General features: G+C 33.5%; 1 protein-coding gene and 1 pseudogene across 3 annotated transcripts in view; one reads left to right on the top strand and one right to left on the bottom strand.

Moving 5' to 3' along the window:
* DYNC2H1 (dynein cytoplasmic 2 heavy chain 1) overlaps nucleotides 1-27,019 on the top strand; it is a 253,153-nt gene that overhangs the window by 185,650 nt on the left and 40,484 nt on the right. For all 3 annotated transcript variants that reach the window (XM_016163676.2, XM_016163673.2, XM_016163675.2), the window contains one exon: nucleotides 21,176-21,385. In XM_016163676.2, coding sequence (XP_016019162.2) covers nucleotides 21,176-21,385 — 210 coding nt within the window. The remainder of the gene's footprint in view (nucleotides 1-21,175; nucleotides 21,386-27,019) is intronic.
* Nucleotides 2,677-2,795, bottom strand: LOC118603597 (annotated as a pseudogene).

Raw genomic sequence — 27,019 nt, 5'->3', positions numbered from 1 at the left:
AGCAGTGTCACCTGTGTAATTTGTCTTATCCTGGTAATGTGCTATGTCATCCTCTATACCTGTTATATATTTTGATCACACATAGCCTTCTCTCTCTCCTTTCTGTAAAGCCAATAACTACTATTAGAGGTGAAATGTTTCAAAGACATCAAAGTGCTAAGGAAAAACAGTTTATCAACAGGAATCATCTTGTGTTTATATTTTAGAATAAGTTATATTATAGATTATTGAATAGTTGCTTGCTCACCAGGCAAAACCATTAGAGTATTTCACTTCCTATTCTTATTGAATAGGGATTTATTCTCTGGAATTAAAAATATAACTTTGCAATTCATATGTTTAGTAATATTCTAAAAATGCTTAGGTGTCAGACTTCTGACTATGAATTCATGGCCCTCATTTCCATTCTTCAACCAATTCATATTGTTATTATTTTTTACCTCTTTTTTTAAAACCAACCTTTGATTATCTTTAAATTAATAACCAAATTTACACAAATGTTCATTTCTTTCCTTTAGCAATTCAATTCTTGATGTCTGGGTAATATTCTCCTTGTCAAGACACAGCTTCTTATAACAGTCTGCAACTTTTTTAAAATATGAAATTGGCTATTTTGAATTTTCTGATGGTTTTCTATGCAGTTCTTAAAATGTGTTCATATATAGGAGAAGAATAATGTAAAATTATTTTCAAAGTCTTCATTTGAAGATGAGATAGAAATTGAATGATTTGAATAATTGACTAAGTTTATCCCTTACAATAGCAAAGCCTATTGTAAAAGTAATCCTATTATAAAAATAATCCATATATTTTACAAGAAACCAAGTCATATTATTTTGTAGTGTGGGGGAAGAAAAATGTCTTTTTCTTCTATGCTTTTAGATTCTCAGCTGGGTCTCTGTTACAAAAGACAGATTAACAAGAGAAAAGCATACAAATTTATTTAAGTTTTATGTAACATGGGAGCCTTCATAAAGAAATGAAGACCTGATGAAGTGGTTAAACCTGAGCATTATTATGCCAGTTTTGATGAAGAGTGCAAAGTCATGGAGAAATATGATAGGACAAAAGAGATATAAGCTAAAAGAAGTAAACTGGGGAAAACTCAGCAAGGCCTGTTTGTTTAAATTCTTCTCGATATCATCTTTAGAGATAAGGCTGTTCCTTGCTCAGGGTATAGGGAGGGCACATCTCACATGAAGGTCTTATAACTTGCTTCAAGGAAAGGTCAGAGAATCCTTTCTGTGCCTGCCCATTCTCCAGTTCCTTCAGATTAAAATATTCATTATGCCAAAGTGTCACATTTTGGAGTAGCATGTCCTGAATCTTGTTTTAGGAAACATTTGCAAAGTTGCAAGGGACAACTCACTTTGCTGAGTATTTGCTCATCTACTAACTCACTTTCTTCTGGAGTGTATTTTTTTTTTTTTTTAATTGGGGAAGTTTCTAAAGTTCCTGAAGTTGACATCTCTCTCACTGTGTGCAGTTTCCTGGAGTGTGTAGTTTAGTCTTCCTTGCCCTAACTGCTTCTCTCCATCAGGCCCCTCAGATTTTATTATTTTCCCGTTCTCAATACCACCCCCCTTTGCTAATATATACAGATACCTTCTTTGTAACTCTGGATAATTTTTTTTCTATTATTACATAAAGAGGACCACAGAATACCCTAACACCCAACCTAATATTAGAAACTCTTTAATTCTCTACCTTTTTCAACTGTTCATTTTTTTCATTTGGGATGTAGTTGTAGTCTATTACTAGCTCTCTGATATTGAATTCATGCCATAACACACCTCCTCACTCTCCCATTTCTACATAAAGAAGAAAAGCAGGGAGCCTGAGTAGAGTCAAATACCATAGGAACATAGATTGTGGGGCAGAAGCACGGATAAAGTATTTGGTGTTGAAAATTTTTATTTTAGGGGAAGCACCTTTGAGATGAAGTTATATTTATAAGCTCATTAGACTCTTGAAGTGAGTCATCATTCTAAAAGGCCACATAGAGGAGAAGGAAACCAGGAATCCTAGCCTAAAACAAAGAATTAAAGGGAAGAGTGAAATGTAGATTCTGGAGTAAGTTTTTGGGCCCCATTGGCTTTTATTGTTCTTAGTAACAATAGGTACTTTTCTATACCAGAATACTCTGGGTTGGTTAGTTGGTTGGTTGTTTTTCAGGACAGCTACTTTTCAACATTTTTATCTGTTCTGTGGTTCCCTCTGCATGGATTTACCTTTCTCTCTGTTCAGTTAGATAGTTTTTTTTTATAATCTTTACTGGTCTAACACAAGTACCACTTTGTGGCTTGCCAGAGATAAGCATTGGAAACACTGTGGTAATAAATATGAGCATGCTATTGCCCTGTCCTTAAGAAACTCACAAAATACTTAATACATAGGTTTGTAGAAATGACACATGTAGCTCCTATTTTCATCTTTTGCTTATTACATGAGCCTTTTTTCAGAAATCTCTTGAAAATTTACTTTTCCTTCATTTCTAATTTGTTATTTCTTTATACAAAGCAATACAGTAGTTACAGAATTTCTAATTGAAAAGGATTAAAATTTTCTTTCATCAGACAAAACATTTTTTTTTTTAAAGCAAGGCAACCCTTGGTTGACCTCACGGATTTCAAGGACCTTGTCATCTTACAATCCCTTATCTTTAAAAATTTTTTACACCTATAGCACCTGGTCTTCCTAGGTGATCTCCCATCCAAGTACTAACCAGGCCTAACCCTGCTTCGCTTCTGAGATCAGATGGGATCGGACTTGTTCAAGGTGGCATGGCCATGGACAAGACAAAACTCTCACTTTACTAAGTTATATTTTAAATATAAAAATGTATTTGAAGTATGGAATTATTTGCCATGGTATATGATGCCATTATAAGGACATAACTATTTTTAACGTTTTTTTCAAGAATCCAGTAAATGCAGTTTAAAGTTCCCACTAGATGGAGTATTTATATCCCAATGGAACTAGCCATTTCTTTTCTGAAGAGAATTTGTTTAGAGACTTTCTAGAGAACTGTTTCACCTAGGCCAATGTGCAGCTGGTTTTTACTTCGCAGCATTTCACTTGGTTACAACCAGTCTCTGTTCTGAATGGATGGTCCTTATGTCTATAGTAGGGGCCTGGCAGTTAAATATTTTTAATGCTTATTACTGATCTAACATAGTATAAGAATGTGGCTTCTAGGGCCAGACTACTGGGTTCAAATCCTAGCGCTAGTACTTACTAGCTCTGTAACTTAGGAAAATTACTCAACCTTTCTGTGCCTCAATTCTTGTAGCTGTAAAACAGGAATAATGATAATATAGGCCTCAATGGAATCTCATAAAGATTAAATGAGTTAATATATGTAAGGCCTTTATAATGGTGGCTGGCATATGTGAGCATTCTCTGTTAACTATTCATTTTACTTTTATTGAAGAAAGAAAGATTTATAATACGTAACTACTACATCATTTGCCCCTTTTCTAAGCAAATTATTTTTATTATTTATATAATTATATATTATTCAAAATATTTTAATTGAGCACTAGTTTGTTTCAGTGGCTTTATCCTTGGGACTGTGTTGTAGGCAAAACAGTCATGGTACCTATTCCATGTAGTTTACAGTTAATTTGTAAGAAAGACATTTTTAAAATTAAATAAATACGGAAATAAATGCATCATTATACGTTATTTCAAATGCTGTAGATGGAAAGGACAGGTGCTATTATAAAGAAATAGAGACCTATTTTGGACTAAATAGGTAAGGAATAGCTTGCGTGAGAAGTGAAATTGAATCTGAGAAGTGAGCAAGAAGACAGTAGTCCGAATTGGAGGGGAATGAATGCCATTCTAAGCAGAGAGGAGGTCATGTGCAAATTTCCTGAGAAGAGAAAAAGCTTGGCACATTCAATAAACCTGAAAGAAAATCAATTTGATTGGAGTATAGAGACGAAAGATAGTGTGGAATGAGATAAGGGGGATGATTAAGATAAAGTAAGGAGCTTGCATTTTATTTCAAATATAGTGGAAAACCATGAAAGAGCTTTAAGTGCTAGAGTAGCCACAATCTGGTTTACATTTTCAAGATCTATCTGGCTATTATGTAGAAAACAATTTGGAGTAAGATCAAAGAGAAACTAAGGACAACAATCAGGAAGCTCTTGTGGCAGTGCAGGTTAGAGTTCTTATGGCTCAGAATATGGTTGTAAAGCAGAAGGAGAGAAGTGGATGCATTCAAGTTAGATATTGGAAGTATTACTGAAAGATTTTAAACATAAATTGAGATGTGGGGGTAACAAAATGATGTGTTCGTTTCTGGATTGAATGTCTAAGTAGATATGGCACCATTTACGAAAGAGGGAAAACTGAGGACAAATTCTGCAAGGGTCAGAGATGATCAAGAGTTTATTTTGGACATCTGATAGACAGTTGGATATACAACTGTGGAGCTCAGAAAAGTTATTTGGACTTATGGTATAATTTTGGAACTTACTAGCATCTAGGCAACATTTAAGTAATTAGAAAGCATATGATCTAAAGAGAAGATAGTGAGACAAAAAGTGAGAAGAAAAAGGGCTTACTACTGAGCCCTGAGGAATCTAACATTTAGAGTTATTGTCAGAAAAGGGATGATGAGTATTAGTTAGGGGAAATGAAAACAAAAAGCCAAACAAAGCAATAATACAAAAGGCTGTGGTATTATAGAAACCTTGAAGAGAGGAGTCTTTCATTAGAAATGAAATTGTTAACTATACCACATTGCTTCTGAGAGGATAAGCAACATGAGGACAGAATTGGTTAATGGATCTTCAGGATAAAAGTCACTGGTGATCTTGACCTTGACAAGAAAAGTTTAGGTGGAATAAGGAGACTGGAAGTTAGGTTTAAAAGGCAAACCAGAACTATGAGACAAGGAGGTGGAAATAGTATGTACAGACAGTTCTTTTTATAAGCACTGCAAAGGAGAGTAGAGAAATAAGGTGATCAAGATACAGGGCCCAGTATGTTTTTTCTTAAAGATGGGAACTAGAATTCTTAAAGGCTCATGGGAATGATCTAGTAAAGGAAGGAATTGAAATGCTTAAGAATTAAGCCAAGTTTTGGTTTCATGAAGCCAAAGACACAAAAACTGAGAAATAACAATAAAACTTCCTAAATTAACAGGAGTTTTATTTTCATATGAGGACCTTAAAACTCTGTAAGGCAAACAAGAAAATATCATTAAGTAGAAAAATGCAAATGCCTGGCCATTCTAGGTAATTTGACAGAGAATGAAGGAAAGGAAATGGCTAAAGAATATTAAATATATAGTTAAATTTTACTTAAATATTAAACTTTGGTAATGTTAATGCTTATTAACAACATATCTAAAGAATCTGACTCAGTATATATACTTGACTTTTAAAAGGTCAGAATTTTAACAGCTTGAGTACATTCTAAGAGTTTAAGAATTTAAATTATAAGAAAAAGGACTAAATAAAACAGAAGAAATCCACTGACAAATAAAGGATATCAGACATAGTTAGAAAAGTTTCATTTTTATGATTTTCTTAGGCCCAAGGTAACTATTTAATTCATGACTTTTGTTCTAAAACTTTCATAATTGCTCAATGGAATGTTTTAATGGGAAAGGTAGAACTCAGATTACTGCCCAGAGTCTCCACCAGGGATCCTTCCTGCTACTCAGGACAGAGATGATTCATGACTTTTAACAAAATAGTTATTGATATGTGTCTTTCCCTCTCCTCCGTACTCTTTCTGTCCTCTTCCCTCCTCTCCTCTCCCTCTCTCTTTTACATTGGTAAGCTAAAACTATCTACGGACCTTTTGCAGTTTAGTTACATTAATAGGAGGTTACTGGAGAGACTAAAAAACAAATTATGTAAAACCCCCAGATTTTAATTCTTTATTCATATTAGGCTGAATAAGTTAGGAACACATAAGAATACAGTAAGTACTATATTCAGATAAGGGCCAAAAATACATTTGTTGATCAAATTGAAATTAGAAATGGTGTCATTGAGTGTAGCTCATTGCTCAGACCTGAGCTATTTTGTTTTCCAACCCTTAACCTTGTTTATAAATCCAAAGGTGGGGAACTGAGGTAGCAAGCTAAGTAGATTTAGTGCCACAATCCTTTATTGTATGGGGGAAATTTTAATGTCTTTCTCCAGAAGGTTTGATCTTGCAAAGAATTTATATTCTATATTTTTAAAGCCTGTGTTATATTTGGATTTATGTATTTCAGCTATTCAAATTGAAACTAAGAAAGAAGGAAGTAGAATCATGCATTTGGGATTAATAGGCACCTTTTATGAATCATAAATTAGTTTCGTAATAATGTAATAGAAACAGATAAGAAAAAACTACTTCAATTTTTGTGAAGTTGTCCTGATTGCAGGACAACAACTCTAGGAATAGTATACTAGAACTCACATCTGCAGAGAGAGGTAGTATTTATAATTTACAGGCACTAAGCATGTTAAAATTTCCCTTTTTGTTAAGCTATACTTGTGGAATTAGGGACAACTGTTCAGTCAGTGTCTTCTCAGGTGGTACCACAAAATAGATGGATTTGGAGGAAATAATGCAAATGAAATGATGCAAATGAAATATCCCTTAATATCTGTTTGTATTGAACATAACTATCACCTTTCATTACTAACACAGAATCAATGTGCTATCTTAGGGATTTAAAATGGAAAATGCCAGTTCTTAGGTGTGTGCTTGTGTTTTTGTAGGCATGTGTGTACGTGTGTTTATGAAAGAGTGCATACTCCAAGACTAAAAACAGATGTTGTGGTCTATTATATTTATACATTTTATAGTAAAACACTAGAAAATAAAGCAAGGGGTATAAAGATTCAGATAAAAGTCCACTTATGAACTGTTATTTTTTTTTAAATTTTAATTTATTTTTATGGTGACATTGGAAAATGAAAACCAATGTTTCAGCTGTACACTTTAACAGTATGGCATATATATATATGTATGTGTGTATATATATATATATATACACACATATATATATATATATTTACACTGTGTGTTCACCTCCCATAGTTAGATTTCTTTTTGTCACCACATATTTGACCCTCTTTACCCCATCTACAACCCACCTCCTCCCCAAACCCCTACCCTCTGGTAACCACTAGTCTGTTGTCCATGTCCATGAGTCTCTGTTTGTTTGTCCTGTTCCTTTGTTGCTTTTAGGTATACATCCCCCATATAAGTGATATCATGTGATTTTCAGCTTTTTCTGTCTGGCTTATTTCTCTTAGCGTGATTATCTCAAGGTCCATCCATGTTGTCACAAATGGCAGTATTTCATCTCTTCTTATGGCTGAATAATATTCCATTGTATATATGTACCACAGCTTCTTTAGCCAGTCATCTCTTGTAGGACACTTCGGTTGTTTCCATGTCCTGGCCACTGTGAATAATGCTGCTTTGAACATCGATATGCAAATATGTTTTTGGATCTGGGTTTTCAAGTCTTTGGGATAAATACCCAGTAGAGGGATTGCTGAATCATGTAGTAGATCAATTCTTAGTTTTTCGAGGAACCTCCATACTGTTTTCCATAGCAGCTATACCAATTTGTTTCTGGGCTCTACCAGCAGTGTATGAGGGTTCTTTTTCTCTGCATCATCTCCAGCATTTGTTATTACTTGTCCTGTTGATTATAGCTATTCTAACAGATGTGAGATGATATCTCATTGTGGTTTCGATTTGCATTTCCCTAATAGCTGGTAATGTTGAGCATCTTTTCAAATATTTGTTGGCCATTTGTATGTCCTCTATGGAGAAGTGTCTGTTCAGGTCCTCTGCCCATTTTTTGACTGGATCCTTTTTTGTTGTTGTTGTTATTGAGTCACATGAGTTCTTTCTATATTTTGGATATGATGCCCTTATTGGAGGCATTGCTTGCAAATATATTTTCCCATTCAGATGGTTGTCTCTTTACCTTGTTGACAGTTTCTTTTGCTGAGCGGAAGCTTTTTAGTTTGATGAAGTCCCATTCATTTATTTTAGCTTTTACTTCCCTTGCCTCTGAGATCAAATTCATCAAATCCTCTTGAAGTCCAAGGTCCTTGAGTTTAGTTCCTATGTTTTCTTCTATGCATTTTATTGTTTCTGGTTTTATATTCAGGTCCTTAATCTACTTCGAGTTAATTTTGATGTGTGGTGATAGACAACAGTCTTTCATTCTTTTGCAGGTGGCCTTCCAATTTTCCCAGCACCTTTTATTGAAGAGGCTTTCCTATCTCCACTGTACGTTTTTGGCTTTTTTGTTGAAAATTACTTGCCCATATAAATATGGGTTTATTTCTGGACTCTTGATTCTGTTCCACTTGTCAGTGTGTCTCTTTTTCTGTCAATACCGTGCCGTTTTGATTACTGTCACTTTGTAGTATAATTTGAAGTCGAGTGATGCCTCCAGCCTCATTCTTTTATCTCAGGATGGCTTTGGCAATTTGGGGTCTTTTGTGCTTCCATACAATTCTGATGATTTTTTTGTCCTATTTCTTTAAAAAATGCCTATGCGATTGCGATCGGGTTTGCATTTAATCTGTATAATGCTTTAAGTAATAAACTTCCTAAAAAGGTCATTCTAACTATGGTGATTCTTCTAATACATGGACACAGAATATCTTTCCATTTCTTTATGTCTTCTTCGGGATTTTCAGTACTTTGAACATTTCGTACCAAGCCCTTCTGGCCTGAAAATTTTTGTTGAGAAATTGGCTGACAGTGTTATGGAGCACCCTTATAGTTAACTGTTTTTCTCTCGCTGCTTTTAAGATTCTCTCTTTGTCTTTAACCTTTGGCGTTTTATTTATGATGTATCTTGATGCAGGCCTCTTTGGGTTCATCTTGTTTGAGGCTCTCTGAAATTTCTAGGATTGTGTGTCTATTTCCATCACCAAGTAGGAAGTTTTCCAGCATTATTTCTTCAAATAGTTTTTCAATTTCTTGCTCTCTCTCTTCTCCTTCTGGTACCTCAGATGCGAATGTTGTTATGCTTGATATTGTCCCAAAGCCTTCTTAAACTATCTTTATTTTTTTAGATTTGTTTTTCTTGTTGCTGTTTCGATTGGATGTCTTCCACTACCTTATCCCCTACATCGCCGATTTGATCTTCCACCTCATGCACTCTGTTCATTTCCTCTAATGTACTCTTCATCTCAGATATTATATTCTTCATTTCAGGCTAGTTCTCTCTTATGTTTTCTATCTCCATTTTTATGTTTTCTCTTTGTTAAACTTTTCACTGAGTTCATCTACTCATTCCCTAAGTTCATCGAGCATCCTTATAACCAGTGTTATGAACTCTGCATCTGGTAGATTGCTTTTCTCCATTTTGTTGAGTTCTTTTTATGGAGCTTTGTTTTGTTCTTTCATGTGGGATATGCTTCTAAGGCTGACTCCTTTTATCTGTTTCTATGTATTAGGTAGGGCTTCTAAGTTGCCCAGTCTTAGTAGGGTGGCTTTATGTAATAGGTGTGCTGTGGGGCCCAGTGACACTGTCCTGGGAAGGTTCCAGCTGCAGGTGAAGTTAAGCCACAGCCTGTGCACCTCTGGGCCCCCCTGGTAAGAGTCACCAAGCAACCTACAGATGGCTGCCACCCATGCTGGGCTTATAGGTGCCTTGAGGGGCCAAGCCAGAAACTGAGGCCAGCTCCTGCTCATGCAGGGTTTGGGGTTGCTCAGCAAGAGGTACAGAGCATACTGAGGCCAGATGCTGCTTCTTTGGGTTTTGTGAGTCTTTGAGAGATTTTAGGAAAGTCTGTAGCAGGAGCTAAGACAGCCCATTTATATGGAGTAAACCACTGGAAATGGCTTCGGTGGGCCCACAATTTGGGAGAGGTAGAGTCTCAGGGAATCCCCTGGGTGGAGTGACCTGTGTTATCCAGGTTAATGTTGGCTGAGATATGGAGGCACCTGTGTCCTCATGCTGGGAGTGGTGAGGGCTCAACAATGGAACAATGTATACTGCCAGCACTTCTGTCTGGGAGAAAGCTGCCCCTCTAAGCCCCTTCCCTGAAGGCTGACAACTTGGTTCTTCCCTGTATGTCCCTGGCACCCCGTGAGCAGCTGCCCCGGACTGGAGCTCAGAACAAGCAAGTCAGTAAGCCAGTAAGGCCGGTGGGAGCCCTTTGAGAGGATCATCTGCAACCCCCATAGCCCTTCATCACCCTCAGCTGCAGCCTCTACTAGGAAGCCCAGCATGGGGTTGGGACCCCTACTCCTCAGGTGAGAGAGGCGGCTCTGCAACCAAGATAGTTCTCTTGATTCTCGATGGCTACATGCAGTTGTGGGACCAGGCCATTTTGCTCTCAGTCCTTCCTACCGGTTTGAGTTGATCTGCTATTTTTGTCTCTAGTCGTAGAGCTTCTGTTTAGCCAGACCTCGGGTGACTGTGCTGATTGTTCTGTAGTTTCATTATAATTTTGGTGTGGTTGCGAGAGGAATCGTGCACAGCCTCTACTTTCTACACACCATTATGACTATCTTCCATTTTCAAAAACTATTATAATAATTCTTATTAGGTATAAACTGAAATCTCATTGTAGTTTTTATTTGCCTTTCCCTAATGATATTATGTAGAGTGTATTTTCATATACTTCTTGGCCAATTATATATCTTCTGCAGAGAATTGTCTATTCACATCCTTTGCCTAATTTTTAATTGAGTTGTTTGTCTTTTGTTGTTGAGATGTAAGTGTTTTTAGTATAGTCTGGGTACTAAACCCTTATCAGGTATATGTGTGTAAATATTTCTTCCTTTTATGTAGGTTGTCTTTTTACTTTCTTGATAATGCAAAAGTTTGATACACAAAAGTTTTTAATTTTTATGAAGCCTAGTTTATTTATTTATTTTTATTTGGTTTCTGTTCACTCACCCTCAACCCACTTCCCCTCTGGTAACCACTAATCTCTGGTAACCACTAATATAACTCATATATCTGTGAGTTAGTTTTTGTTTTATTTTATCTGTTCCATTGTTTTACTTCTTTTATATTTTACAGATGAGTGGAATCATACAAGTTTTGTCTTTTTCCATCTGAGTTATTTCTCTTAGCATAATACCCTAAAGGTCCATCCATGTTGTTGAAAATGGCAATATTACGTTCTTTTTTTACGGATGAGTAGTATTCATTGTTTTCATATCTTGACTATTGTATATAATGCTATGATGAACTCTGGTGACCAGAGGGCACATATATCTTTTTGGATTATTTTCATATTCTTCAGCTAGAAGTGGAATAGCTAGGTCATATGGTAGGTCTATTTTAATTTTTTAAAGGAATCTCCATACTGTTTTCCATAATGGCTATAACAATTTACAATACCACCAGCAAGCAATGTATGAGTGTTCACTTTTTTTTTACATCCTCTCTAACACTTGTTATTTCTTGTCTTTTTTATAATAGCTATTCGAACAGGTGTGAGATGATACCTCATTGTAGTTTTGATTTGCATTTTCCTAATAATTAGTGAGGTTAAAATTTCTTTCTTGTGCCTGTTGGCCTTTTGTATGCCTTCTTTAGAGAAATGTCTATTCTATTCAGATCCTCTGCCCATTTTCTCATCAAGTTGTTTGTTTGTTTTTGTTGTTGAGTTGTATGAGTGCTTTTATGGATATTAAACTCTTGTTGGATGTATCTTTGGCTGTATGATTTGCAAATATCTTCTCCCATTCAGTAGGTCACTATTCGTTTTGATGATGGTTTCCTTTGCTATGCAGAAGCTTTTTATTTTTCCTATTTGTTTATTTTTGTTTTTGTGCCCACAAAGACTTTTAAGATCAATGTCAAGGAGTTTACATTTACATCTTTAACTCATTTTGAGTTAATTTTCATGTATAGTGTTAGACAGTGGTCGTTTCATTCTTGGGCATGTGGTTGTTCGGTTTTCCCGGCACCATTTATAGAGTCCTTTCTTCATTTTATGTTCTTGGCTCCTTTTTTATGGTGGATTGTTCATGTCTGTGTGGGTTTATTTCTGGGCTCTCAGTTTTGCTCCATTGATCTGTGTGTGTGTCTCATACAACTTTACTGAATTCACTTATTCTAATGGTTTTTTTTTTTGAGTCTCTAGGATTTTCTATATCTAGTTTTATGTCATCTGTGAATAGTGACAATTTTTCTTCTTTCTTTTCAATTTAGATGCCTTTTATTTCTTTTTCATCTTAATTGCCGTGGCTAGGACTTCTAAAAACTATGTTGAATAGAAGTGGCACAAGCAGGCATTCTTGTTTTGTTTCTGATCTTAGAGGAAAGACTTTCAGCTTTTCACCATTGACTATGATGTTAGCTGGAGTTCATCATGTATGCCCTCATTATATTGAGATACATTCCTTTTATACCCATTTTGTTGAGAGCTTTTATTATACATGGAATGTTGTCAAATGCTTTTTTTCATCTATTGAGATGATATGATTTTTATCCTTTTTTAAAAAATTTTTTTGATGTGATGTATCATGTTGATTTTGTGTATGTTGACCCATCCTTTCATCTGTGGAATAAATCCCACTGCTTAATGTGTATGATCTTTTAATGTATTGTTGCATTTGGTTTGCTAATATTTTGAGGATTTCAGTTTGCTAATACTTTGAGGGTTTTTGCATCTATATGCATCAAGGATATTTACCTGTAAGATTCTTTTTTTGTGCTGTCCTTGTCTGGTTTTGGTATCAGGATGATGCTGGTTCTGTAAAATGTGTTTGGAGGCTTTAGCTCCCCAATTTTTTGAAATAATTTGAGAAGGATAGGTATTAAATTTTCTTTAAATGTTTGATAGAATTCACCGGTGAAGCTGTCTGTCCCTGGACTTTTGTTTGTTGCAAGATTTTTGGTTACTGATTCAAATTCATTACTAATAATTGGCCTATTCCAATTTTTTTATTTCTTCATAATTTACTTTTGGAAGATGGTATGTTTTTTATGTTTTTAGGAATTTATGCATTTCTTCTAGGTTGTTTAATTTGTTGGCATATAATTGTATGTAGTAGTCTCTTATGATCCTTTGTATTTCTTTGATATCATTTGTAACTTATCCTCTTTTGTTTCTGATTTTATTTATTTCAGCCTTCTCTTTTTTTCCCCTGGTTACTGTAGTTGAGAATTTGTTAATTTCTTTCTCTTTTCAGAGAATCGGCTCTTAGTTTCATTGATCTTTCCTATTGTCTTATTAATTTTTGTTTTTTTTTCCCCCAGATCTTTACTATTTCTTTCCTTCTTCTAATCTGGGGTTTATTTTTCTAGTTCCTCTAGTTATAGTTTGGCTTGTAATTTTCTTTCTTTTTTAAGTTGATATAGGCCTATATTGCTATGAACTTTCCTCTTAGAACTGCTTTCGTTGCATCCCATAGACTTTGGTATGTCATTTTTCTATTTTCATTTGTCTCTAGGTATTTTTAATTTTTTTTTTGCACTTCTTTAATGTCCCATTGATTGTTCAGTGGCATGTTGTTTTGCTTGCTTTCATTTTGTAATCGATTTCAAGTTTATACTAACATTGTGCTTGGAAAAGATGTTTGATATGATTTCGGTCTTCTTAAATTTATTGAGACTTGTTTCATGGCCTAACACATGATCTATCCTGGCAAATGTTCCATGTGTACTTGGAAAGAATGTGTATTCTGCTGCTTTAGGGTGGAATGTTTTGATATAAAGTCCACCTGATTTAATGTGTCTTTTAAAGATAATGTTTCCTTATTGATTTCATGTCTGCATAATCTATCCATTAATGTAAGTGGGGTGTTGAAGTTCCTTATTATTGTTGTATTGCTTCCAGTTTCTACCTTTAGATTCATTAATATTTACTTTATATATTTTGGTGTTTTTATGTTGGGTGCATCATAAAAACATATACTATCTTTATAATGTTATATCTTCTTGATGGATTGACCCCTTTTCATTATGTAATGGCTTTCATTGTCTTTTATTACAGTTTTTGTTTTAAAATCTATTTTGTCTAATATGAATATAGCTACTCCAATTTTTTTTCATTTTCATTCACACAGAATATCTTTTCCCATCTTTTTTAGTTGATATATATCCTTATTTCTGGAATTGATTGTAGATAACATCTGGATGTGGCTTCCTTCTTTATCCATTCAGCTATACTATGTCTTTTGATTAGAGTGTTTAAGCCATGCACTTTTTAAGTAATTATTGATCAGTAAGTGTTTAATGCTATTTCGTTAACTCTTTTCTGTCCATGTTTATAATTCTTCTCTGTTCTTTTTTTCTTCCCTTATATTTTGATGGCTTTCTTTAGTGGTGTATTTAGATTTCTTTCTCATTTTACTTTTTGGATCTACTATAGTTTTCTTCCTTGTGGTTACCATGAGGTTCACATATAATAAATATACTTTATAAATAGCAGTTTGTTTTAAGTCGATAGTAACTTAAATTTGAACACATTCTAAAGCTTTTTCTTTTTACTCCCCCTTCCCCATGATATATTTTTGATGGCACACTTTACATCTTTATTTGTGCATCTTTTAACTAATTATTGTAATTTTTGTTAATTTTACTACTTTTGTGTTTTAACCTTCCTCATTGCTTTATAAGTGATCGGTCTTCTGCCTCTCTCATATATTTATGTTTTCCAGTGAGATTTCTACTTTTATACATTTGTTTTTTTCAATTTTTATTTAATGTCATTTCTTTTTGGCTTGAAGTCCTCTTAACTTTTCTTTCAGTGCTGGTTAGGTGGTAATGAATTCTTTTAGCTTTTGTTCATTTGGAAAATGCTTAATCTCTCCTTCAATTCTGAATGATAACTTTGCTAGGTATAAAAATTTTGGTTGAAAGTTGCTTTTTGTTTGTTTCGGCACTTTGAATATATCATGTCATCTCCTTTTGGCCTGTTAAGTTTCTGCTGAAAATCTGCTGATGGCCTTAGAGATTTCCCTTGTATGTAATATTTTTTTTTCCTTGCTACTTTTATGAGTCTTTATTCTTGATTTTAACATTTTAATTATAATGTGTCTTGGTGTGGGTTTTTTTAGTTCATCTTATTTGGAACTCTCTGTGCTTCCTGCATCAGTACCTGTTTTCTTTCTCAGATTAGAGAAGTTATCAACTATTAGTTCTTCAAATAAATTTCCTGGTCCTTTCTTTCTCTTTTCTCCTTTTGGGACCCCTATAATGCACGTGTTAATTTGCTTGATGTTGTCTCAATTGTCTTTTAAGGTAGCTCCACTTTTTAAAATTCCTTTTTTTTTTTAATTTTATTTTGCTTTTCTGACTGTATATATTTCATTGCTTTGTCTTTCAGCTCATGATTAATTTATTTATACACTCTGTGTTTGTTTCTATGTACTGGGTAAGTCAGCTACCTTTTCCAGGCTTGAAGAAGTGACCTTATGTAGGAGATATCCTTTGGAGCTCAGAAGCACAGTCTCCCCTGGCCACCAGAGCCCTACATTCAAAGGCTATTCCTGTGTGAGCTGCATGCACCCTTCTAGCTGGGTGTGACATTCAGCAGTGACCACTGATGTATTGTTGAACAGGGCTGGCACCAGGCAGGCTGCAAATTGCATCCTATGTGGAGAGTTGATTGGGGCTCTCAGCTGGGCACACCCACTGCCTTTAGTGGGCTGAGGGAAAATTTCAAAATGGTACCAGTACTATCAAGATAAAATGAGAGTATGAAAAATGGCATCCACCAGTTCTCACTCCTTAAGTAGGATCCTGCCTCTCTGGTAGACACTCCATGAGTAATAAGTAGGTCTCCTTCATCTATGGTCTGTATGCTTTGCACACTCATGTTTTATGATGGTTTCCATGTTGAGTGGGTCTGTGCACAGGTTTAGGAGTTAGTTTTTCATTTCCTTCAGTTCTATGATTTTACTAGATATAATTTTGGTTGGTCTACAAAACCTGGTGGTTTGGGGGCTCATCTCTCCTATGTAGACCCTAAGAGTATGGGTGCTTGAATCCTTTGTGCCTCAGGAACAAGTTTTTTACCTTTGAGTTCCTTCCTGATTCAGCTAAATCTAATCTAATATTAAAGTTTTACATTTTAATTTTATTTTTAAAAGTTCTTAAATATGAATGAACAGGATGATGCTTTTATATTTTATTCAACATATTTATTTGTTTTCAACAATATTTACCTCTGCTAAAAACAGAAGCCGAAATTCTCTATTTTCTATTTTGATCAATTATAAAATAAGTTGCATGTTTCTCAAGTGATTATGCTTTGTTTGCTGACTTTTTTTGTTAAGTAATGGTATTATGCAGTGTTGGACTTTTTAAACAAAATTTTCTCACTGAATCTGCACTGACTATTGAAATCGTTTCTTTCAGTTTTAACATTATGAACCAGTTCTCCCAATATTAGAACAGTTGAGTTCTACTCAGATTTTAAAATAACACACACAAACACACGCACACATGCACATGTTTTATGCTATTTTATTATTTTTACAAGAGTCAGTATACACATAAGCATACCAGAAAGCATATCATGGTCACGAAAAAATATTCGTCATTTGTTAGGGCATGGAAAAAAGATAAACTATTCATTTCAGGTCCATTTTGAAAAAACGTTCTCTTGTTTGCTCTAAACAGATACAAATTCAGAAATTCTGTGACATTCTTTATAATTCTTCATAATCTACTCTCTCTTTTCTTATATTGCTAAAACTGTTAAAATGTAACAAATAACTTTACATGGAAATTTATGATGTTCCTGGGATATTGTCAGCACTTTAGAATGTTAGTCATTCTTCCCTTAGATACCGTAGTCTTTGTTAGGTCTCTTAATGTGAGATTGTGTTATCATCTGTTATTCTACTAAATTACCTCTTTTGTTGATAGTTTCACAGGACACAGAATGATTCTGGCCAAGTTATGGAGCAGATAGCCTATTAAACATACTTTCTAAAAATAAATATGGTCTTATTAATATGCCATTTTTATATTGCCTAGTTTTCAAAAGACTTTTGCCATTTTATTTTCACATCCAAGTTATATATGAATAATGACTTTCTATCACAGAACCACGGGTTATAGACAGAGCTAAAGGTCCTCTTGTCAGTGATCTCTGCGAATCATGTACCTCTTGCCCTAGGATAACTACTGGGCTTGGTATTAATTAATATCATAGTATTATAAATAAAAGCTATGAAATTCTTAAGCATTTAAAATTAGCAAATAATTTTATGTTTAAAACAAAAAGCTTCTTTTTCTTAGAATTTGCTAGCTTCCCTTTGTAATATGTAATAGCTTACAATGTCAGCTTCTGTGCATGAACTCAAAATACTTCCCTCTAGCTTTCAGAGCCTTGGCTTTGCTTGCTCTACTGGCAATTTTGCCTTCTATTTCAGTTTTTCAGCACTTCTGATTTAAAGAGTCTATTGAGTAATTAGTAGACTTGTCCTGGTTGAGTTCTGCTTTAAATAAGATACTTTTAATTGGAATTAAACTAAGTCAAATGAGCTTTAAAAGATGGCTGCTGTAGTTTCCTTTGACTCATTTAATAATTTGGTATGAAAAGGAATAGTTATTACCAGGTTTAGAAATCTAAACTCTGTTCGCTAAGAACTGGCTTGGGGTAAAATAAAACAACAATAAAGCAGCTAGCTATTCTTGGAAATGGGCTGCCAGAAACACTATATAGATCTGTCAACACTTTGAACTCCCCAAACTCTTTTTTAATTCCCTTTCGTGCCCTCTCCTTCTTGTCAGCAATCTACTTCTGGATAGATATAATTTAATGCAGATATGTCAAACTTTTGACCTTTCTGGTTATAATACTTGAGACAGGAGTCTGTTGAACTTTCATTAATCAGTTAGGACTCCTTGGATTCCCAAGTGATAAAAAACCCAGTTCAGACTGGCTTAAGCCAAAAAGGGGAAATAATGGCTCACATAACTAAAAGATTGCTAAATTGGTTTCTGTCACAGCTTGTTACAAGGAACTTCAAAGGATGTAATGAAGACCCAGTAATAATATGTATGTGATATATACAATTGTGTGTGTGTGTGTGTGTATTCTGAAAGATGGCTCACTGAAATTGATATATATATATATATATATATATATCAGTTTATATTATATTGAGAGGCTCTATTTTCCTCTGTGTTAGCACTATTTTTTTTTATACAACCTCTCTCTTTGTTGTCACAAAAATGATCGCAAAATTCTATTGCATTTCCTTATGTCTGTTCGGTCACATGCCCTTCCTTGAGCCAATCACTGTGGTCAGGAGAATAGAACATTCTAACTAGTTAAGATCTAAGTTACATACTAATTTCTGGAATCAAGTAGAGTCAACTCCCCCAGAATCATATGGGCTAAGACTTGGGAAGACTGTTTCTGCTCCAGAGAGATAATAGGAAATTTGCATTACAGAAGCACTATTGAGTAGTTATGACAGAGACGCTGTGGCCCATAAAATCTGACACATTTACCATCTGCACCTTTACAGAAAACTTCCTAATTTTGATCTAGTCATTACTTGAATTTCCTTTGGTGACAAAAATTCTTCCTGAGAGACAACCATTTTCTTAAAGCTCTAATTATTTTAAAAAAGAAAAAGATTACTACTTCTATGTGTCATCCGTTTTGCTTAAGTCTAAACTGGCATTCCACTTGGAAAATTATTTTATTAAAACACAAAAATCTTGGGTCCACACCTAAATTGCACCAAATTAGACTAGTTTTTCTTGCCCAAAAGATATTCCTTGTGTAATAGTTAAAATTTTTAAAATATAAATAACTTTTATCCCAGCAGCTCCATAATCAGATAAGATTTTTTTCTGAATAACTTCACTTTTTAATAAGATGAACTTTTAAATAGCAAAGCCATCCCTCAGAAGTACAAGATTCAGTCAGTTGTATTTCTTATAATAATCAATTGACTAAAAATGATTGTCATCCCTTGATAGTTTTACCAAAAAACAGAGTATAGATGTTGTAATTTACTCATAGTGGTTTTAGCTATATTTAAATAATAAATAATTTTGCATTTGATATTTTTTGTCTTAAGATTCTGTAATACTCTAATGTTACTATTGCTATAAATCTTTATGCTTCATCCTTTTAGAATGTATAAGATATCTACACTTACATTTAGAGTTGTTTATTTTACATTATTTTTTATGAAAATTTTGTGAAAGTTAAAGTAAATGGATTATGTTATAAAAATATAATATACTTTGCTATTTTCTGCTGTTATATTTTTCCCACTTGTTAATTTATCATAGGTTATATAGTGCAGTTTGCCTCACTAATTTTTATTTTTTTCACAATGTTTTCATCTTTCTTTAATCAACCACTTTTTGAGACCCAGCTGTATGCTATTATTTACTCTGTTCTTCTGTTCTTATTGCTGGACTTACAGCTTTTTACTCGATAGTCTCTTAGACCAGCACTGTGCAATAAAATATATGTATAATACAAAATGGGAACATTTTATGTAATTTTAAATGTTCTAGTAGCCACATTTAAATGTACAAAGGAACAGGTGAAATTGATTTTAATAGTATGTTTTTTTAATTTAACCTGATATATCCAAAATATTAGTATTTCAATATGTAATTAATATAAAAAATATTAATGTGATTTTTACATCCTTTTTTTTTTTTTTTTTAAGTCTTTGAAATCCAATTTGTATTTTATACTTACTACACATCCCTAGACCACAGTGCTTGCTCGGACTCTATTTGAATTTTAAGTATTCTTGATCATTGCTCTCCTAAATAAACCTTTTTAAAAGTTTAGTATTTTTTGTGGATTGTAGATAAATGGAATCTTGCTTGAATAATCTAAGTTTGGATGTTCTTGTTCTGTAAAGTGAGAGTGCTGACTTTGTAAATTAGTCACATCAACTTAATAGAATGGATAAACATCCAGAAAATCTACTCTAAACCAAATTATTTGCTAATCTTGCTTAGTATAAGATTAATACATATTTAAATGCACATATTATTCACTTCCAGGGATACTGTTTTAATATAAGGAATTATGGAAGGTCTATAACCCAGATTTTATGTTGGTTTTATCATTTAGTTGATTTAGGCTGGAGATGTGTTAAGTATTATTTATTGCATGCTCTGACTCAAATAGTTAATTCAGTTTCAATCTGAGGGGTAATCTAATTAATTTAATAATAATATACTTTTATTCTCTTCTAGATTCAATTTTGATTTTACCACCAATTGTTTATTTTATTATGTACAGTTATGTATAATTATGTGTGTTTCAAAGTGATTTCAGCAACATTAATATTTTAAATATACCAGTAACCGAATTTGAGCTATAGCCTAAAAATCTGTCTTCATAAATGATCTTATGCCAATAGTTTATTTAATGCAGATTTATCTAATGGCAATAACCATATTATATCTATCATACTACTAAATTATCATGCTAAATAGATGAAAAAGGGACAGTGCTCTCATAGAATATACGAATGTGATAACTATTAGAACAAAGAGAAGGGATTCTTTTTTGGACTGTAAACAGAGCATGTAGAGAAAATTGAGATAATGGATAGTAGGTAAAAGAGGAAGACTTTACAATTTTATCTCTAAAAGTTCTTTGACACTTTTAGAATACTATAAAAGGTAATTTTTTAACCAGTTATGCTGTTAAGAAACAGCTGTGATTCCTTGAGGTTTTTATTTACATATATATAATTTGAGAGATCCTAGAAATTTTATATATCAGAGCCTATGTTAATATATAGATGTAGAAATAAATACTAACATTTACTGGTCTTATATACAAGATCTTTAGTGTGGTTTTTTAAGATACATACAGGTAATTTTCAAATTAAATGTCCGTTTACATTTTATTTCAAAGCCATTTGTTCTGCTCTGTTTATAGTGGTAGAGAGATAGTGTAGCTATTGTCTGTTTGCATTGGTTTACAGGGTGCCATTCTTTTCATTTTTCTTACTCTATTGACCACAGCATCTCAATATGGTTCCCCTATTCTCAATTCCCACCCCCTTACCACTTAAATAGTGGTAAACTCTAGAATTCCCTTTATGTTTTTACAGATTTCATAAATTTGCTCATTCATGAACTAAGAGTATTTCAAAACAGGTTACAATAACAAAAGGTTTTTAATAGCTTTTGAAATGTTTTAATAAATTAGTGATTTATGTTACTTTTCATAAATATGACATGAAATATTAATTCTTTTAGAATTCAAACCTGATTCATCAGAAAGTGTCTCCTCCTAATGATCGACAAGGATCTCCAATATTATCATTCATCGTTCTTGAACAATTTAATGCCATTCGCTTGGTACAAAGTGTTCATCAGTCTCTTGCTGCTCTCAGCAAAGTCATCAGAGGAACCACCTTACTGAGTTCAGAAGTACAAAAATTGGCAAGTGCTTTATTAAACCAAAAGGTAAGCCGATACTAAATGTATGTTTTCATTTCATTATTATAGTGAGTTTTGTCATGTACACATTTGTCAGAAGTCTTATAGTTAATAATAATAAAAAACTCAAGTTAAACTTGCTTAAGCCATATAGGAATTAATTGGCTGATGTAACTGAAGGATCCAAGGGTAGCTAGCCCTAGCATTGTCAGCTTAATGCAGGAGCTTAAAATTGTCATTAGGCTCTCACCTTGTATTATATATGTACTTACCTAATTATATTGTGTGTGTGTGTATGCATGTATGTGTATCCTCTATGTTGATATCACTTTGGGGCAAGTCTTCTATACATGGTGGTATTTTAGCAGCCTGAGTTTTATATCCTCTGAGCTCCAAGTTCAACAGAAAGAACACCTGTTTCCTGGTAACTCAAGCAAGTATCTTGAGATTAGTTTTGATCCAAACTGCTTGACTCGTGTTTTATGCCTAGTCCCATATTAATTCTGTGGGCAGCATTTGCAAAGCTCTCATTGCTAGGGCTTCAGCCAAATGTCTCTCATAGGAGCTGGGGATGGATTCAGCTCCATCTGTAACACATATATTGTAAGTAAGGGAAGAATGGTTACCCAGTAAAAAAACAGGGTACTTTAAGCAGATAAAAGGAAAATCAGCACATCTCTTGCTGAATAATTTGACCATTTTAAATGATACTAAAATCCATGTTCTTCAGATCTATTGTATAGAAACAAAAAATATGGAGTATCTTACATAGATTTACTTCAGCAATTTGGAGACTGTAAACCTTAAATCGAATGTGGTATCAAACTAGAAAAGATTTCGCTAGGGCTCTATAGAAATTTAGAAAGCAAACTGTTTTTTTTTTTTTTTCCTGCTGTTTACCCTAAATATGGAGAAACCTCTGAGAGTAAACCTAAAAGCCTTCTCTGTCTGAATATAAAATGGCCGTCTTAGAATTTTCTATATCTTACTATCTAACAAAAAAGATTTCTGTCCTAATCAGTTCAAGCTGCTGTAACAGATTACCATAGACTGGGTGGCTTAAATAGCAAACATTTGTTTCTCACAGTCCAATATCGGGTTGCCAGTAGATGTGGTATCTGGTGAGGTCTGCTTCCTGGTTCTCTGGTGACCATCTTCTTGCTGTGTCCTCATAGAGCAGAGAGGAAAGAGAGAAGCAGCAGCTTTCTCCTGTCTCTTCTTATGAGGACACTAATCCCATTATGAGGGCTCCATCCTTAAGACCTAATTACTTCCAGGAAGCCTCATTTCCAAAGACCATTATATTGTGGATTAGGCCTGATTCAATATGTGACTTTTTGGTTACATAAACTTTGAGTCCATTGCAATATCTAATTCTTTTCTACACGTACATAAAGACCTACTCTAGCAACCTTATGTTCTTTTTCCCTTTACCTTGAAGAAAATCTCAGCTTTGCATTGTTTACTGAATTTAAATAGTTTTTCCTTTATATATAGATTACTATTGCTATTAATCAACTGTGATTATTGGAATACTATAATACTGTATTGTACTACACGTCGTAACGAATTTGTTTTTAATTTGAAGTAAATATCTTATCAGTCATGAAAGCTCTTGACACGGTGAAGAAACCAGTGGGAAAGCATTCTGAGAACTTTAAAGGACTTTACATTAATGTACAATTAGGATCCCTATTTTATTATGAGAAACCTGAGGTAGAGGGGTATTAAATAACTAACCAGAGTTACAGAGAGAATGGTTACAGAGTCAGGATTTGAACCTAGGCAGATATAGGTACAATAATAAATGTAAATTATTTAAATTTATTTATCAAGATAAATACTCATGAAAATCTCTTTAAATGACCTATATGCTTTATAAGGGTAAAATGTGTGGTGTAGACTAATTTAGGCGAATAGCAATAATATAAGAACATGGCTTGTACAGAAGATAACAGTAAATCCAGTGGGATTGGTATACAATGAATCGTAGTAAAATTAAAGTTAGATCAGATTTTGAGGTCCTTAAAGCCAAAGGAAAGAATTTAGATTAAACGCTGTAGGCAATAAGAACGTTTTTATATAGAAATAATGTAGCAGTGAATGTGGCCTCTGGAGTAGGTCCGCCTGTATAAATCCTACCACTTAATAACTGTGTGACCTTGGGCAGGTCACTTAAACCTCTCTAAACTTTACTATTCTCATTTGTAAATGAGAATGATAGAGGCACCTACCTCATGGGATCGTTGTAAGAATTAAATTAAATTATGGGTAAAGTGGTTGTCACATAGCCAGCACCCTATAAATATTAGTTGTTTTTGTTATTGTTGCTTTAAGAGAATTTCATTATGTAAAGAACAGCTTTTAGAGCGCTTTGTCTGGTATCATTGTGCAAAATGAGTTTACAGAGGTAAGGATACCATGTAGGTTACTTTTTATTCATCTCAGGAAGTGATTAGGGCATGGAATAGGGTAGTTCAAAAGGGTTCTATGTAATATTTATGATAAAGGTAATTGGAAAATCTGTTTTTTTGTTTTGTTTTGATTTGCTTCTGTTAACCGTCTGGGTGACCTTTGGTATAAACATTCGAAAAAAATGAATAATTTTACTTTAAATTATTTTCTATGATTGTAAATGAGATTTTATAGGAAAAACTTTTCTTAACACCAAAGGATATTTTAGAAAGGGAGCATATATTTTTAATTCTTTATAACATTTCTTCCTCTTACCCTGACTCATTAAGATCTGCCAAATATTTCTATATTTGGCATAGCAACAGGACCTGATAACTTATTTCTTCGTTAAAATGTGTTTATGTAGAATAGACTATTTCATTTTAATTTATTAAATTAAGTATTATATATTACAGTTTGAATTAAGAAATACAGCCTCTGAAATATCACTTTTTGAAACATTTTTATAATTAACATGAAAATGAATTTGTTAAAATTTTTTCAAAGGATGAAAAATATGTTTTGTGAAGCATGTTTTAATTATATCACAGATAGTGTTAGAAATATGTCAAGGTGTTTGGTGAAACTCAAATGAGATTAGACTAACTTTCACTAAGACAAGATCAGTAAAATAGTTTCTGACATTTACCTTCTAATGAATTTTACTAAAAATTGCGAATCCAGTACTATCCTATCCCACTTATTGCAGGGTAAAAATTTATCTTTTATTACATTTGAATGTGACAAGTTATGTATTATGTGATATATTTAATGTAATTTAGGAAATAGTTTAGTACCTGACATTTTCTTTGACTGTGTGTCTGACATGATTGGAGTAGGAGTTTTGCTTGAGAGAATTATGACTCTTATTTCATTGATAGTGTCTTGTGATCTCTTCAAACTTTTTTTGTAAAATGTTGCAATACTTATAAGTTGTTTATTAGAGACAATGATATAAAATATTGTTATTCTTTTACATATTATTAGTTTTAAATTATAATTTAAAACATATAACAAAAATTGAGAAGATATAATGCCAAATTACTTTATCTTTCTTGCTGAATAATCACCATAGGTGATGTTATAGAAATTAATAGATTATGTTGTTTTTTAAAAAGATTATTTTTATCATACCCTTGGTGAAGCAAATGTATATATTAGCTGTACATTTCCATTTATCCTAACGTTCTGAGTATTAACACTAAATAGCTATTTAATTTTTTAAATAAGGGAGTTCCTCAATAATATAGCGAAAATGGTAGTGGATCTAACTCTTTTTAAGATACGTTTGCAAACAATTGGTTTTTAATCTTGTTTAGATCACTGACACCTTTCAAAATGGAAGGAAAGAGATGCACTTTCTTAAAATATGTGTACACACACATATAGACACACATATATAACTTAGGACATCTCTAATATATAAGATCTCCTCTACTAGACAGGTTTTTCTTTTCATTCCTTTCTCTGTTGTGGCCTTCTTTTTAGCAGTGTTTCTCAGTGTGGTCCCCAAACCAGTAGCATCAACATCACTGAGAATTTTATAGAGGTATGAATTCTTAGCCCCCACCTCACTCTGTAGTTTGTGTTTTATCAAGCCCCTGAGATGGTTCAGTACATACTAAGGCTTGACAAATGTTGTTCTGTATTCAGAATACTCATCGAAGGGGCCTTAGCACTTTCCACATCATCTTTCTGCCGTCTCCAATTCCACTTCATCAATTTCTGTGACCTACATCACTGATCTTCAAGTCATTGGGGAAAAGAAAATATGTTATTTCTTATAAAAAAAAGTTAAGGATCCCACTTTTTCTTAAAGGTCCCCTTTTTATTAAATTTATTGAGATAACATTGGTTAATAAGATTATATGTTTCAAGTATGCAGTTCTGTAATACATCATCTTCATATTGCATTGTATGCTCATCACCCAAAATTTAGTCTCCTTCTGTTACCATATATTTGACCCTCTTTACCCTCTTCAACCTCCTTCTACTCCTCCTTCTCTTCTTGTAACCACCATACAATTGTCTGTTCGCTTGGTTGGTTCATTTGTTGCTTTTGGTTTTATATCACACATGAGTGAAATCATATGGTTCTTGGCCTTTTTTGTCTGACTTATTTCACTTAGCATAATACTTTGAAGATCTATCCATGTTGTTGCAAATGGCAGCATCCCTTCTCATGGCTGAGTAGTAGTCTATTGTTTATATGTACCACATCGTCTTTGTCCAGTCATACATCAAAGGACTCTTGGGTTGTTTCCATGTCTTAGCCACCCTGAATAATGCTGCATTGAACACAGGGACACGTGTATCTTTATGAATAAATGTTTTCAAATTTTTCATGTAGATACCCAAAAGAGGGATTGCTGGTAGCTCTATTATTAATTTTTTGAGGAACCTCCATACTGTTTTTCATAGTGGCTGTACCAGTTTACTTTCCTACCAGCAGTGTAAGAGGGTTCCTTTATCTCCACATCTTCTCTAACATTTGCTATTTTAATTCTTTAAAAAGGCCCCCTTTTTAAGAAATTATCTACTTTTATGCAAATAAGTGCTTTAAAAAGTCATACCTGAACTATTTTTACCAAATGATAATTATTGATGTTGAATAATTTCATTTTTCCATTAAAATAACATAATAGCTTATGTTTTATTTGACACTTTACCAATTTTAGGGCACTTTTGCAACATTATCAAATTTGCTGATCTCATCATCCCCTTTTACTTAACATTAGAAAACTAAGCTAAAAGGAGTTGCTGTCCTGATAAAGTGTCAAAGCACATACTGTAGTCTGATGTTGTGTTTCCTAGATCACTGTTCTTTCCACTTTATCTCTCATTGACTATTTTGTTAATTTGATTACATAGCTAAATGGTAGTCATCATTATAAGATATGGTTATCAGCTGTGTGTGGACTGTACTTCATATACTCATTCATCTCCAAAGACCTGCCAAATACTGGGTGGAACTCACCTACCTCCTCATATCTAGCTTCAATTATAATCAAAATTTTATTATATATACTCATGAATAAAAATTAGTTCCTATTGATTCATGTAAGAACAAACGGGCCTGCATATATCAAGAATCTCTAATCTCTTGGAATTCCTCTTTAGTATCCCTCACTTGGTATTATCATTGTGCCAAGGTAAGAAAGTATACTTTCTCTTTTTAGCAGAGATTTTTAACTTCAGAATTTTTTC

The sequence above is a fragment of the Rousettus aegyptiacus genome, unplaced genomic scaffold (genome assembly GCF_014176215.1).
Source record: "Rousettus aegyptiacus isolate mRouAeg1 unplaced genomic scaffold, mRouAeg1.p scaffold_m13_p_5, whole genome shotgun sequence".
Classification (NCBI taxonomy): domain Eukaryota; kingdom Metazoa; phylum Chordata; class Mammalia; order Chiroptera; family Pteropodidae; genus Rousettus; species Rousettus aegyptiacus.
Note: the sequence above shows the minus strand (reverse complement) of the source record. Positions and strands in the feature narration are given on the sequence as shown.